At 36.0% G+C, this 16,242-nt stretch overlaps 1 protein-coding gene across 29 annotated transcripts in view; it reads right to left on the bottom strand.

Moving 5' to 3' along the window:
- Window positions 1-1,740: 1,740 nt before the first annotated feature.
- KLHL24 (kelch like family member 24) overlaps window positions 1,741-16,242 on the bottom strand; it is a 38,839-nt gene continuing 24,337 nt past the window's right edge. For 21 of the 29 annotated variants that reach the window (XM_048214848.2, XM_026497709.4, XM_026497736.4 and 18 more), the window contains 3 exons: window positions 13,477-13,665; window positions 11,797-11,985; window positions 1,741-6,829 (listed from right to left, as the gene is read on the bottom strand). In XM_048214848.2, the coding sequence (XP_048070805.1) occupies window positions 6,629-6,829; window positions 11,797-11,985; window positions 13,477-13,665 (579 nt within the window). In that variant the 3' untranslated portion in view covers window positions 1,741-6,628. The remainder of the gene's footprint in view (window positions 6,830-11,796; window positions 11,986-13,476; window positions 13,666-16,242) is intronic. The other 8 variants (XM_057306527.1, XM_057306530.1, XM_057306528.1 and 5 more) reach the window with 1 other exon arrangement.

Below are 16,242 nucleotides of genomic sequence, written 5' to 3'. Positions count from 1 at the left end.
AAGTCAAGGCAGGGCAGGGTATACAGTTTAAGACTGGCTAGTTCTAATAGTTCTAGCAGGCTTCGTGACAGAGGAGCTGTTCTTAGTTGTCTGGAACCTGGCCCTGGGGTGATTCAGGCTAGGGGAAACATTGGCTTGGTGTGTGAGAGTTAAAGGAGGTGGTTGGGGGTATGGATGAGTTTGTTTGGTTTATATATGAAAGGTAGGCTCACTGACAAGTTGGTTACTGTTTCCAGGAATTAGCGAGTTTCAGGAAGGGCAGTTTCTCCCAGCAAAGTTCCCCCAAGATGTTAAAAAGTCATAAAATATAACCAAAAAATAAAGGCCTCAACAAAATTAGGAGGAAAACCATGCTTTTTGATTTTCTAAATATCCATTAATAGTTAATATCAGAGAAGCAGAAGGCCGGTTTAGCCCATTTTCCCCCTCGTTCCATTAAGAGTGCAGGTGATTTTTTTCCTTAAAGTAAGTTCTACGTGGGGCGCCTGGGTGGCTCAGTCAGTAAGCATCTGCCTTCAGTTCAGGTCATGATCCCAGGGTTCTGGGATCAAACCCTGAGTCGGGCTCCCTGATCAGCAGGGGAGTCGGTTTCTTTCTCTCCCTCTGCCCCCACTCCCCACTCCTGCTGTCTCAAATAAATAAAATCTTAAAAAAATAAAGTAAGCACTCTATGTTCAACGTGGGGCTTGAACTCACAACACCGAGAGAATCACATGCTCTACTGATTGAGCCAGCCAGGCACCTAGAATGCAGGTGATTTTTTAAAGCTAAAATTGAAATTACAAGAGGCTTCTGTTCTTTACCCATTGTCCACGGTTTTCCAATTTTAAGCTAACAGATACTTTCTTCAACTCCTTCCCTGCTTTTACATATTGCATTTTTGTCCTGAACTAGCTGCATGGACAAGGAACCAACATTTATGTTCTCCTTTTCTGTGCCAGAACTATTCATTAACACACATTCCATTAGCTCATCTCCTTACAACAAGCCTGTGAGGTGAGTATCATGACCTTTACTAGAATAAGGAAAAGTGTGGTTCAGAGGTTAAATGGCTTTACGGTACAGCACTGGTTGGACTCAGGTCTAATGAAGCACATGCACTTTCCAGGTGTGACTGCAAAGGAATTGAGTCAAAGGAGAAATTGTTAACATTTATTAAACATTTATTATTTAAGAAGCACTCCAACTTGCCATTTTATTTTGATGGCACCATTTAAAAACTAAGCATAAAAGGCTAAGCATTGCACATGCTTCTGTAACATATTTATATCTTCTCAAAATTTTACTTTTGTTAATGTAAAATCAGACAGTGCTTATCCTGTGACTAATATGCCCTCTCTTTGACATCTGCAAGAAAATTCCTTCAGTTCTTTACTCTTAATATTACTACAGGGGTACTTTTGAGAGTCAAATCAAAGAACACTAGAGTACACAGGTTATGGGTAACTTTCTGATGATTATAATTGTTTTGTGGATAGGTAACACTTCCACGTGGTTCAGACTAAAACACTGACCATATGCATATTTATACATAATTATATATGAGTATGCAGTGGCATTTCCTTTTTACTTGTTCCTCAGCGACGATTTCTTCATATACACCAATGTTTTCTTTATTCTTCTAGTTACTTTATGGACATACCAGCAAATATTCATATATATTAATATGAATTTTCCTCCATCCCCCCCTTTTTTTTGCACAACCATTTGGATGTATTTAAAATAAAACAAAACAGCAAGTTTTTGGTAAACAAAATTTAATACAACTGTATAGTCAAATAATAATGGTTAAAGGACATTTTATTAGATACAACTTTAAAAAAATTAAACTATGCACAAAGTATAAACAAGACATTTAAGTATTAATGTGCTACAACCAAATTGAGAACAAAGTACAAAGCATTTTTTTTTCACTATGAAGATTCTTGGAGCCTCTCACCGAAAGCAAATGACATTTGGCTGCCATAGGCCTGTACAAGGTGTAAAGCATGTTATGCTTCTTTTCCAACTCTATAATTGTTGTCTTAGTTAGCTCCAGAAACTCTCAAAAATTTCAGTAAAGAAACCGGGAGGGAGGGATGATGGGGAAAGAAGAGTAAGAACTTTTTCAGGAAATATAAATGAAAAAGCCTGTAGAAGGAAAAAAATAGTACATAAGGATGGAACCAAAATAAGTACATTTACTTTTTTGACATTAGATGTAGATACTGCAAACGATGTTTTCAAGGGTTAATCAATGTTAGATGTTTGTCTGAATATCTTAAAAAGCACCTTGGTAACAAAAATAAACAAAACCCTCAAATATAATAAACGCCAAACACTCAACATTTCTTAACATTCTCATTCTGCCAAGCAACCACGTGGTGCTTATTAAAAAAATTTAAGAAGGGGAGTTTACTTACTCCGTAGGAAACAAATATGAAACTCATCTAAGGTAAGCTTTATTTAGAATGAAAAAAAAAAAAAAGTTGAAAGAGCACTAGAGAACTTAAGGCACATAAACAAATTCAGATGCAGTTGTTTTGAAAACTTTAAAACAAATTCGTTTTCTTTGGAACAATATATAAAATAAGTTATGACTACTGCTGTTTTTAAAAAAATTATTTATGATGATCATCTTTAGCCCTAAGTAAATTTAATATCTAAGGCAATCACACAAATGTAACACATTCATAAAAAACATTAAAAAAATGTCTGAAGTATGTTGAAAATGTCTCTGGAATTATCAATTCACACTCTGGCTCAAGTGGTTTCTGATGTCTAGCATTAGATGTGACAGTAAGTAGACCTACCTAGCCAAACCTACTTAAAGGCCAACCAAATTGCCCCCATTCTGTTTACTTGATATGGCGGATTTATTTATTTGACAAAAAGAATAATGGGGCGAGGTGATGTAAACCTGGCTTTCAATATAATGCACAAGAAATTCTAATAAGGCCAAAATTATGTTGAGGTTAACTGGTGTCTTGAGTTTAGTAAAATAAAGGCTTCCATAGGAAACCTTTAAGAGACATATCACTTGGCACCACAAACAGCTCTCTCTTCTCTTTGAAAATACAGGCTGGAGATGTCTTTTCCACATATAAATCTCAAGACACAAAAGGCACACACAACAATTCAAACCCCCTCTTTTCATGTATGGGTTCTCACAGCAATTTTTTTTTAAATCTATTGCCATATCCAGACAACAGGAAAAAAACACACACACACACACCTGGTTTGCATATAGACAAAAGTAGTAAAACTGAACCTTTGTCTTTCCTGAGTTTCAAAAGGGTATATGACAGTAGAGATACATAAACAATTCGTATTCACTAAGAGAAAATGTATCAGTCCACAAAACATTTTCATCTTTCTAAATATAAAAGAATGAATGTTCAACCACCGCCTGTGTGAAGCCCCTTTACCAAATTAAATTTACTCTAGGATCATGAACTGAAGGTTACATAGTTATGGCACTTTAAACACCCCAAATAGGCAAAAAGGACAAGTTAATACCCTCCCTGAGTATTTACATCATTTTTTTCTTAACACCTGGTTTAAATGGAGTAAATATCAATATTTCAGTCATCTAGGGAAACAAAAGTTTACTGAAGATTCAGTAAGCTACTATTTCATACCTGTGCAGTAGTCAGTGGGAAGATTAAATCTGAAAACGAAGAAGGTCTACTGTTGTAAAAATTAGACCACTTTATAGCTCACTCATAGGAAAACACACATTAATGAACAAAAAACTATACTTTCCTGTTAATCTACAAAACATACGCTTGAATTCCTTTTCCCACTGAGGTATCGCAGCTGGGTTTAGCAAACTTGTCTCTACCTCCAATTTGTTTTCTGATCTTGTGAAGCCTTATGTGCTACATAGATTCCGACTGCATACAAGTCATTACACTAATACCCATCATGTACTTTCAAACTTTTCGTTAAGTAATCACTACACCTAAAGTGGGGCTCAAACTCACGATCCCGAGATCAAGAGCTGCATGCCCTACTGACTGAGCCAGCCAGAGGCCCCTCATCATGTACTTTCAAATGTAAAAAAGTACTATAGAAATGCCCAAATAAAAAAAATCTTCTGGATTTGAATTTAATTAAGTCAACCAATTCTTACTTTATGTGCTTTTCTCTGATCATCACAAACTGATCAAAATCTTGGTGTTTGTATATATGTTTGTACATGACCGTACTATCTATCTATACATGTATATACATACATACTAACCCAGAAGGCTTATACGAGCATCTCCTATCAAAAGAAAATCTGTCAACTATGTGATGACAGTATGAATATAACCTGACACAATCTGGTTGATGAATCCCTTTTTATATACTAATTATACCCTAAAATTCTTTTATCAATGCTAACAACATTATTTATCAACAATCTGTAAAGGAAGATAAAGGATATTAAAATATCAGTCGAGTAATTTCAAAAATTGTTAATTTCATAGGATTCAAGCTAGATTCTTGGTGGCCTACTTAATTTATGTAGTTTTAAATTATGTAGAAAAAAATTAAACAATATTGGCATGAGGTCTATGTTTAAACAAATTGTTTTATAGGATTTCATTTCAAATTTAGTACAATAAACACATGGATATTAAAAAATGTATAAAGAATTACAAGTAAAGAATCAATACTTTTACAATAGACGAAAGTACTACAATACAAGTGATCTTGAGAAAGTTTTTTTTTGTGTGTGAAGTGTCTGTATGGATGGGCGTGATCTTACAAATACACATGAAAATAACAAGTATCATTCGTATAATCCTCAGCATTTACAAAACACTTTCCTCATACATTATCTCATCTACCGCAAAGAATCTCTGAACTAAATAGGTTCCATTATCTACAAAAGGTATATTGCAGAAGTAGATGTTTACTTTAGCATTAAAACAAGTATCCCAATTGTATTCACAATTGTCTCTCAACTAAAATGATAGAAGATTGTTTCCTGAATTGCTCTGATAATTATCAGAAAAAGGTACATATCATTTCAAATTATGATCTGAAAATTTTAATTCCCTAAACATTTATAAGATCTTTAGAGTTTTCCTCAGAATTCAGATTCCAGCTAAACGGACGTTGAAACTGTACACTTTATTAGAAATCTCTGTATCATTCTAAGATGAGAAAACAAAATGGTTTATCTATGTTAGGTTTTTTATTACTAACTTGGTTTTAACAGAAATCTGGTGGCACTATCATCACACATTTGCATCATCTCTCCTGTGACAAGGAGTATGTAAGTATGATGTGAGACAACAATAGTGCCTGGGCAGTCGAAATCCAGCAGGCTACCCAGAACATCCCTGGAATACCCCTAAAATGTTGTAAATTATATCTGTTCACCCAGGAATAACAGTAATCACTTATGTTACAGTTCTTGCCGTTCCATTTGCCTTAGAAACAAATTTTACATTCCTCTCTGAAAACTAGTAAGCTTATAAACTGGAGTTGAAAAATCTAGACAAAGGCAATTTGTTGTAGAGAAGCTTGAGAATGTTGACCAGTATTTTTCACAATGGGTACCAACTGAAAGATTTATCTTAAAAGACTGCAAATACCGCTGTTAGTTTTTTTGAATAGCTAATTTTAAAAGAAAAATGGACCCACTGATAGGTGGTCCCCGCTTTATCCTTTAAAGGCCACTCAAGAGCGGAGACTCCAGGATTTTTACCTGTTCACAGGAGAGGAGGATAACCAGGGAAGAGGTCCTCACCCAAAGCACCATACTAATGAAGTCAACCCTACTGGGCTAGGGAGAAAATCTGTCCCTGTTTTCCAAAAATAATATCGCAAAATGGATTTCGACTCTCTTGCCAGGTTCAAGAAAAGGTGCTTCCTTAGAGGATTCAGAGATGATACATAAGTACTTTGAGAGCCACAGTGGGTCATTTTTCCTTCAACGGTCTTACATAATTTTTCTTAGGAATTAACCTACAATTTTAATCCCCATTTTAGGGGCACTTGCTTTTCTATCTCCTACCCAATGTTCTTCTAAAAATATGTTTAATATAAGAGAGCAATTCTCAGAAGTCATGATAATTCAGTATTGTATGATACTCAAATTATTGTCATTACATTTTTATCAATTACTGAAAAAAACTTTCAATAAAATCAATCCGTTTGGATATATTTTTAGTGAAAAAGATTTTTTAAACTGATTCCCCCCCTTTGTAAGCATTCTAAGCATTATGTGATTTAACCTAAACGAAGCCTAAGTCATGCAATTTTCTATACATATATGACAAAATAAGGAATATAAAGGCTTACAGATAAACATATATAAATGGAGAAACCATTCACAAATTCCTAAAAGTTACACAGGCAGACATTATTTCCTACTTCACATGAGTTTCTTACAAACACTTACAAAGGTACACTCTCAAAACCCAAGCAATAACCACTATTACTTTCAACAACAACAAATTTTTTTTCCAATTACAGGAAAGGCTTTATTACAGTTTGAAAGATTGATATTTCAGGGGAAAAGGCACCACAATTATTATCTTTACACTTTTTTGTGTACATGGCACAAGGAGATATGTCAAGTTCCCACTCTGGAGTTCTTAAAACCTCTCGTCTTGGATCAGTGTGGCTTCTTGGGTGAGGTATCCTGGCTTCAGAGCTTAAAGCATTTTTCATTGTATCTATGTATAGTCACACAGCCGTGATAGGACACTGGCCTGGGCATTGCAGCTACCCCTGTGATGATACTTGTTGCAGGATCATAACAGAGAATAGTGTCTGTGGCTTCTCCATTTTCCCGTCTTCCACCCAGGATATATATTTTACCATTACACACAGACATACCACAGTTTTCCTGTTGAACCAAATACATTAAAAAAAAAAAAAATTAACTCTTGAAGGTAAGGAATTTGGTAACAAACTGAAAAGTAAAATAAGACATATTTTGACAGACAGAAAATGAAGTCATGAAATAAGCTCCCTTTTGCCCAACTCCTGCTCTATGAGTGAGTGCCAGATAATTTTGCATGAATGAAATGTTAAAATATATGTTATGATTGGGGCCAAGATGTGGGAGGTGAAGTGGGGGTATTAGACTGAGAGAAGGGTTTTAATTTAACAGTAGTCAACAAAAATATTTTCGAAGAGTGTGGCTTGCTTCTCCTATTACAGGGAGGTCCCTTATTACAGCCAGTGGCTATTACATGACCAAGGAGTAGGAACATTATTCATTATGTGGGATTAGCCACAAGCTGAATGAATGAATGAGAGAAAGACTTATAAACAGATTAACAAAGCACTGTGATTAGGAGCCTTGGCTGGGATATAGAAACTCCCCAAATAATATTTTAACTTTGCACACAATGGGATTCTTAGCTGAATCCTACTCTTCTCTGTCAATAACATAACTACTATAAAAAACAAATATTCTTGCAAGGATGAGAGTGATTCTTCCAAGAAAGAAATTACACTCAAATTGTCTCCCTATTCATGGATCTGGTTATGCTGCAGGTCAAATTTTCTATTTACATTACTTTTTCAATTACTTTAATTCAGAAAGTTATTGCATATTACTATCATCCTGTTTCTATATAACTAACAATGAGATGGGTTCTACCAATCGGTACAATAAACATTTTTACTTGAATAGATTTGCTGTGTATGTAAGTTTTGCTCTCTCTTTTTTAAAGATTTTATTTATTTATTTGAAAGAAAGAGAGCACGAACAGGTGGGGGGGGGAGCAGGAGGGAGGGAGCAGAGGGAGAGAGATAAGCAGACTCCAGGCCGAGCAGGGAACCAAATGTGGGGCTTGATCCCAGGACCCTGGGATCATGACCTGAGCTGAAGGCAGCCGCTTAATCGACTGAGCCACCCAGGCATCCTCTATTATTCTAAACTTTAATGACATTTTAAACACTTGGGCTACTGAAGAGGGATTGAAAAAAGTTCATCATAGACCTAAAAAAATATTCCACAATTTTTCAAAGGATGTTCCTGACAAGAGTTAAAAAGCAAAATATGTTTAGCAAGTTGTGGCTTTTAGGATTTATGCAAAGTCAAGAGGCATGGAAATGGTAAGGGACAGAGAGAGAAAAGGCTGCATTAGGTTCATTAGGTCTGCAAAACAAAGAGCTCATTTTTTCAGCTTTTTTGCTACTTAATATTCTAAGCATTTAAAAAAGGTTTGACACAAATAACTGTCTAATACGAAATTACAGTTGATTTTTCCTTTTTTACTAATTAGCATTAAACGGTAGGCAAACACTTACAAATGGTTCAAAAATTACCTATCAATACTGTTTACAAAGATATGCTTAAAGATTTTTTTAAAAAATTTTATTTATTTATTTGACAGGGAGAGAGAGTACAAGCAGGGGGAGCAGCAGAGGGAGGGGAAGAAGCAGGTTCCCTGCTAAGCAGGAAGCCCAATGCGGGGCTCGATCCTGACCTGAGCTGAAGGCAGACACTTAACCAACTGAGCCACCCAAGTGCCCCAACAAAGATATACTTAGAGGTACTGGTAGTTAAGAATGGACTGAGGAGAAAAGATAATCCCAGAAATCTCAGTAGTGTTTGCTTCAAGAGATATGACATAGAATATTTGATTTGGACTTCAATGATTTGTCTTTGTCATAATAGATTTAATATACTTCTGAGCTAAATGTTTTTTCTTTGAAATTTCTGAAGTCAGTATTATTCATTAATTAGAAAAAATGTGCCATGTTTGTCCTGTTGTTTTTTTCTTAGTTTTATCCCAGTCATGTAGTTAGAAACATATTCATTGTATGCCCTGTATTATTCTGGATGCTGGAAATTATCTTCCTAAATTGTTATAATTTTCTATAATATAGCCAAGTACCGAATGAACAGTACTTCTTGGTGAAAATGCATTATACTTTAAAATATTCACTATAAGCCGATAAAGATTAGCTTTGATTAAAAAATTTAGAAACTGGGGCATCTGGCTGGCTCAGTTGGTACAGCCTATGACTCTTGATTTCAGGATCAGGAGTTCAAGCCCCATTTTGGGGGTAGAATTTACTTAAAAAAATTAGAAAAAAGTGTAAACACTTGTCACACAGGTGAATGTGACTATAATATGGGTTCGTACATGGTAGGGCACACCCTCACCTCTATAGACCTGGAGACTGCCCTTTCCAGGAGAGGCCACTGAGCTAAAGAAATGTGATTCATTTTTACTTAAATGTGATACAAGAGGAACAGAAGATTATATTCCCTCTATACCATGAAGCTGACGGTCTTATATGTCCCTTTCATCAGCTGAGGCAATGTTACTTTGAATACATTACTAATTAGACACTATACCTCAATGTCAAAAACTTTAGAAAAATGATGTTACATTCAAACCCTATGCATTATTTTTACAGTCCACATCTCTTACGCATCTTGCATATACGACTCTTAAAATTAGGACCCTTGTTACTGCACTGTCTCATTTGTTTACTTATTCAGCAAATATTTACTGAGCACCAATTAATGCAAGACATATAGAAAATGAGTTAGAAAAACCAGTATTGTCAAGAAGATGGAATTCTGGTGTGGAAATAAATATTTATACCCATAAAGGAATCTTATGACTGCCATGACAGAGGTGTACGTGCAATGACAGGTCAGAAAAGGAGATTACTCCTGAACAGGGAAACTTTAGTTTAACTATGAAGTGGTCCTTGAAAGAGGAGTAGAATTACAAGTAGAGAAGGTAGAAAAGACATTAGAGTCTAAGTGGACATCATGAACCAAGGCAAGAACACATATGATCTATTTAGCAAGTGCAATTTAACAGACACGTAATATAATTGGGATAAAGTTCCAGAAAGTGAAGCTAAAAAGGCAAGCAGAGGTCGGATGACAGAAGGCCTAGAATGAAGTGGGAAAACTTGGATTTTATTCAGTATGTTTCCAATCAAAGGAGAGACATAATAAGATTTATGGGAAAATAACTAGTGGTTAAATGGGTGAGAGAAGCAAGACATTAAAGAACACTAATTAGAATATTACTGTTTTTTGTTTAGGGAAGACCTGATAAGAACTTGAACAAAAGCAGGAAACACAGGAATGGAAAAGAATAGGAAAAACTCTGAGGAGATAGAATTGATACACTGGATTCAATTTAGGAGAAAGTGAGGAAAATCTAAGAAATTAAGTCTAGGTATGAAATAATAGAAAAATATGTATTGGTCTCTGCCCCCAGTTCCTGATACAGAGCTCCTAAATCCCTTGGAATTTCCTGAGTGATAGGAAAGTCTTTTGTTCTAATGAGGCGACTGTTGGTAGGCTCCTGGATGGGGCGTGATGGTGCCTGGTCACCAAAAAGATCAAGCCATAATTAGAATCGTAACACTTTCATCCCCACTTCCCATACTCCGGAGAGGGGAAAGGGGCTGGAAATTACTTTAATAACTACATGATAAAGCCTCCATAAAAATTCCCAAAATATAGGATGCGAACAGCTTCTGGTTTAGTGACCATCCCCATGTGCTGGGAGGGTGGTGCGCCTCAATGCCAGGACAGAAGCTCCTGTGCTTGGGACCCTTCTGGACCTCACCCTATGTGCCACTTCATCTGCATCCTTTATAATATCCTTTATTATATAATAAGCCAATAAACAGAAGTTTATCTTTATCTCCCTAAGTTCTGTGAGGTGTTCTAGCCAATTACTGAACCCAAGGAGGGGGCTGTGGGAATGTTAATTTGCAGCCAGTCAGTCAAAAGTACTGGGGACAAGCTGGAACCAGCATCTGGCATCTGAAGCAGTGGCGGTCTTGAACTGAGCCCTCAACGTGTGGAATCTGACACTAAGTCCAGGCACAGAGTGTCAGAACTGAACTGTGAGACATTCAGCTGGAGATGGAGAACTGGCTGGTGTGGGAATAAATCCATATATCTGATGCCAGAAGTGTGAGTGTGAGTAAGGAAGACACAGTTTTTCCATTCACTCAGTTGTTTGGAAACAGAAAAAAGCAGGCTTAGGGAAGAAGGTGAATTCTAAGTTTGGACTCTTGGGACACTATAAAAAATATCAAACAGGCAGTTGGAAATTTGAGTCTGGAGACAAGAGAGAGGCTTAATGAAGATAAAGATTTAAAGTAATCAGTACTGGACAATAAATGTGACCACTCAGGAACAGAGTATAGACTAGGAAGCAGGTAGGGAAAGAGACTCAAGAATACTCATATTTAAGGGCTGGATAGGAAGAATACGAGAATATGGATGAGACTGAGATTGTTAGTAATGACCTATGACAGTATAACTCTGGAGTGGTAAACAGGCAGGTCCAGATTTCCAGCATCAGAACCAGCAAGCACTCTGGTGGTTGAAGGGAGGGTAGAGCCATGAATCAAAGGCTGAAAGAAGGCTTTTTGGGACGCAGGGGGTGGAGGTGGAGTATGGGTACAGGCAGTGTGCGTGGATGAAGGAGACCCGAGCCCAGCCATTTCTTTTATAACAAAAACCACAGAAGGAAAGAAACCAGTTTGGGAGCATTTCTTCTCTTTCAAAATACATAAGAGATAGGGATAAGGACTGGAGTAGATTCTGAAAGAGGTCAAGGGAAAAAAACCTACCAGCCCAAGTGCAACAGCTGCTTCACCATGGGATGGTAGAAAATAAGTTATTTCGATAAAACAATTCCCTGAAACAAGTTCAAAACAGGCATATCATATGCTTTATGTGGTTTTAAAAATTATAAAATAATTCAAGCATACCTGAAATGTATTAACAGTGAAATTACAGTATATTTATAATGGCCATGTATTTGGCCCCTCCTAGATTGATTTTTTTGTACTGTTTTATGTCATTACCTGTCGGCTGAATGTATTCTGTACATGCATCCAGTAATCTTCAACTGGATCATAACAGTATATTGCCTTGGTCAGCCCACCAGCAACATATATCAGGTTGTTTAAGGATACAGCTGTTATACACCTCTTGGCAATTGGAATAGCTGCACGAAGTAGCCAAGAATTGGTTTCTGGATCATAAGATTGAACCTAGTAATATATAGAAATATTTTATTCACGTTTCTAAACAAAAATGCAAATTTACTTAAAAAAGTCTAACAATACATAGAAACATGATTAAAAATGAAATCCCATTTTTACCTTAATTAATTCACATTAATTCACAGAATTAAGAGAGGTTAGCTTGATAAGGAAATGTCTGAATTACAAAATTCTCAAAAGAAACGCAAATGTATTACCATCAAGCAGAACAGAGTAACAAACACATGCTGCTTCCAAGATGAATGGATACTACACTACCATGGTAAGTTTTCTTTACTTATTTCCACTAAACTAACAGTCCAGATTTTTTATTTATTTATTTATTTTAGAGAGAGAGAGAGGAGGCTAGAATGCACATGAGTGGGGGAAAGGCAGAAACAGAGGGAGAAGAGACAGAATCTGAAGCAGGCTCCCTGCTGAGCTTGGAACCCAATGTGGAGCCTGATTTCACGACCCTGAGATCATGACCTGACCTGAAATCAAGAGTCGGACACTCAACCGACTGAGCTACCCAAGTGCCCCAACAGACTAGATTTTTAAAAAATTGTGCCGTATAGGATAACAATGCCTCAATCTGAATACAATTTCTTTATGATTTTAGGAAGTCCTTTCTTCAAAAGAACACAAGTAAACTTCAATTTAGTATACTTTGAATTATCACAAATTCTGAATTCTAAAAATGTGATATTTGACATTATATTAAAGTTTAATTAAAAAATAATTGATTGGCACCTGGGTGGCTCAGTCGGTTAGGTGTCTAACTCTTGGTTTCAGCTCAGATCATGATCTCAAGATTGTGAGACGGAGCCCTGCATCGGGCTTGTCCCTCTCCCTATGTTCCTCCCCGTGCTCTCCCAGTATCTTTCTCTCAAATAAATAGAATCTTTAAAAAAATAAATAACTGATTGACAAAATTCAGTTAACAACTGCTGAACAGGTTAGGCATCAGACAATTGTTTCCAGAATAACCGTATTTTCTGAGGTGTCAGGCAAATGTTCTCTTGTCCCAGGAATTCAATGAGCTGCAGCAAATTTGAGTTGTCCTCTGTTGACATTACAGAGGTTTCCTTTCCTTTTTTCCTAAAAAATACTTTTAAAGTATGCAGAAGATGACCCAGCGGAAGCAGTACAGTTACTGTAACCCACCCTCTGCTAATTCACTTCCCCACTGTGTTTTTTTATAATTTTTTGATTCTACAGACTATAGCAGTAAAAGGTTTAATTTAGTAAAATATCTCAATGCTGAAATTAGTTTCATTTCAAAAAGATTAGATAATGCTTTTTACAGGAAACTGTTAGACATATCAGGATTTCACTTCAGTAACTTCAAACTTAGTGTTTTCCCCCCAAAGTATAAAGTACTAGACAATTTTTAAAAGGTTCCTCACACTAAGGGATCTCACTATCTATTTGATAAGCTTTCTGTATTTTTCTTCTCATATACATCATTGGTAATATCTGTAAGAGAACAGGGCTTACCTTATCAGAACAAGTATTATCATCAGGTCCTCCACCAATCACAAACAATTTGCCTACACAGCTAGTCACGGCAGGAGAACTCACTGCTTCCTTAAGGGGAGCAACTTCAGTCCATCGATTTGAAAAGGAATCATAACATTCTACGCTGCTAAGTCTGTTTTGTCCATCATAACCTCCAACAACATATACCTATATGCAAAATACACAGAAAAATCTTAATTGTCAAAAGTCTGAATTTTTAATTAGTTGGCTAAGGAATCAAGGGATCTGTCCCTTTAAAAAGCCCTTGATAACTATAATTGCAATAAATTTAGCTTAGTTTTTGAAACTTTTATTAGCACCCTTTCACCACCGAGGAGACTTTTTAGACTTTTTTTTCATAAAGCCCCCTCCAATGAAGTTTCATTACCACAGATATATTGTATATCTGCTTATGTATTATATGTATATCTGTGTTTTATATATGAAAGAGCACAAGATTTTTCACCCCCAAGAACCAATCTTCACCCCCTTAAGGGTGATACTGCTCACACTGAGAATTACAGGATTGCTTAAATGCTCACACTCATGGATGATGAAAATGTTGGATCATTATGAAGTAATAAATCTATAAAACTAAGATATGAGCTAAGGAATACTAGACCGTAGACCGTAAGATCACTGAAGGCAGTGCCTATCTTGTTTTTCATTTTAGTATCTACTATGCTTTGCACAGTTCACATAATGAACTCTATACTGTGTATGTCAAAGGACTTCCAGAAATATGATGAAGGCAGACAAATTAATATCTTTACGTGATACCCGAACTAATCAACAAGCCATTTATTAAATGACCTATATGCAGATAATCCATTAAGAATCATGAGATATACAAGAAACTCTGAACTTAAAAGACGTTCTACAGTTTAACATCCACAAGTCCTTTAATCGACAGTCATTATCAACTCTTCCCTCCATATCTAAATAACTATTAAGTCCCACTGAGTCTTCTTTCACAGCATCTCACATGTGTCCCTTCCTTTTGTTTCCCATTGCCACTATCCTACTTCAGGATCCATATTCTCACAATAAATCTCTGGGTCTCCACTCTTGTGCTCCCTCAACCATAGATTAATCTTCCTAAAATACTTCATCAACTCCTTTTAATAGTTCAACAACAGATGCCCAAGTGGTCAAGGCCAAACTTTATACACAGACATTCAAGTCTGTATACAATTTATCTTTCTGTACTCCTCCAAATTTCTACAGCAGCCAATGCTATTTTGTATTTCAATGTTGCACTTCTCATATTATGTTAAAATGATCTCTTGGTGGGTTTATTCTTCCAACACTATGAAGTTCAGAGAGGTTAAGTAACTTACTCAAAGTCGCCCAGCTGGAAGAGTATATGGAAACTGTGGCACAATGTAGCAATTAAGGGCATGGCTTTGAAGTCAGAAGAGGCAGGGTTCAATATCTAGCATTGCTATGAAATGTAAACCTTGGGCAGTTTACTTATCCTCTGAGAGTCAGTCTTTATTTCCTCAATTAAAATGGAGACAGTAATAGTACCTATCACATAATATAATTTTGTGGATTAAACTTTACCATTTTCCTGCATGCATAAATTAAAAATATATGTTGTAAGCACCAAGATGAAAGGACTCTAGATTAAGAAAATCTTGAACTTTGCTTTGCCCCTGCTTTATCACTTTCTGTGTAACCTTGGGCAAGTGACTTGATCTCCTCGAATTAGATTTCTTCATAAATTGAAAAAGTTACATGAAATTTTCTCTAAGATTCCTTTCCTACTCTTAGATTCTCTATTCCAAATCATTTTACCTAGGTTTTCTTAATAGAAACCATTTATACGTTTAAATACTTTTATACGTTTGAATTCATTTTACAATTTTTCGGGGTAACAGTTTCCATGACGTGAATACTTGCTACGTAAGGTAGGAAATATTCCTCTCGTGTCTTGATTTACTGCTTCTAAGTTTTAGGTAATTTCAAGTCAAGTATACTGACATTTGTCAAATAAATTTGTGTTCACCAATCATTTACATTTGCCTTTGTACTTCCAGTCTAAATAATTATTAGTCAGATCTCTTCTCTTTCCAACCCCTTGAATATTTTAGCTGCCCCTTTCAGTAATATTTTATCATTCTTGAGACATGGCTACCAAAACTATGTATAATATAGTAATTACTGACAAACTAATGATTTTGGAAAATATCCAAATATAATTAGTATCTTATTTCTATTACATCTATCTCAAGGTCCTCATTATTTCACTGACCTTGTCAACAGCAGCAGCACACTAGATCAATTTTCTTAGGAATTAACAGTAGCTTTCAAACTGTGCTTTGAGAAACTCTAATATTCTGTAGTATAGAAATTTCAAGAAGCCTCTATGGAGAAATAGGGGGAAGGGACTAAGGCTGATGAGAGGCTGAGTGGGAAGGTTTTCAGTACCATCTCTTTCTATTAGAGCAGTTCTGTTTTCTCATTGGTGGCTCCAAAATGTCTCCACATGAGGGTCCAAGAGGCAGCAATCTTTTTAGAAGGGGGTATCAGGCAATCAGTCAGAAATACACGTGCAAGCAAGTATGCTTTTATTCAGATTGCTCATTAATTTAAGGTAGCTTTGAAGGAGCTAATAGAGATGGAGGCAAAGAAAACCTAAAGAGCCCTTGGTATACTGCTGTATTTTTATCTGTTCTATGTAATGCGTTTTTATGTTAGGTTTACCTTTTTAACTTTAAAAAAGTTAGCCGCTTTTAAAAG

This window comes from Ursus arctos, unplaced genomic scaffold (assembly GCF_023065955.2).
Source record: "Ursus arctos isolate Adak ecotype North America unplaced genomic scaffold, UrsArc2.0 scaffold_4, whole genome shotgun sequence".
Taxonomy (NCBI): Eukaryota; Metazoa; Chordata; class Mammalia; order Carnivora; family Ursidae; genus Ursus; species Ursus arctos.
The sequence above is the reverse complement of the archived record's forward strand: the minus strand, read 5'-3'. Positions and strand labels throughout refer to the sequence as shown.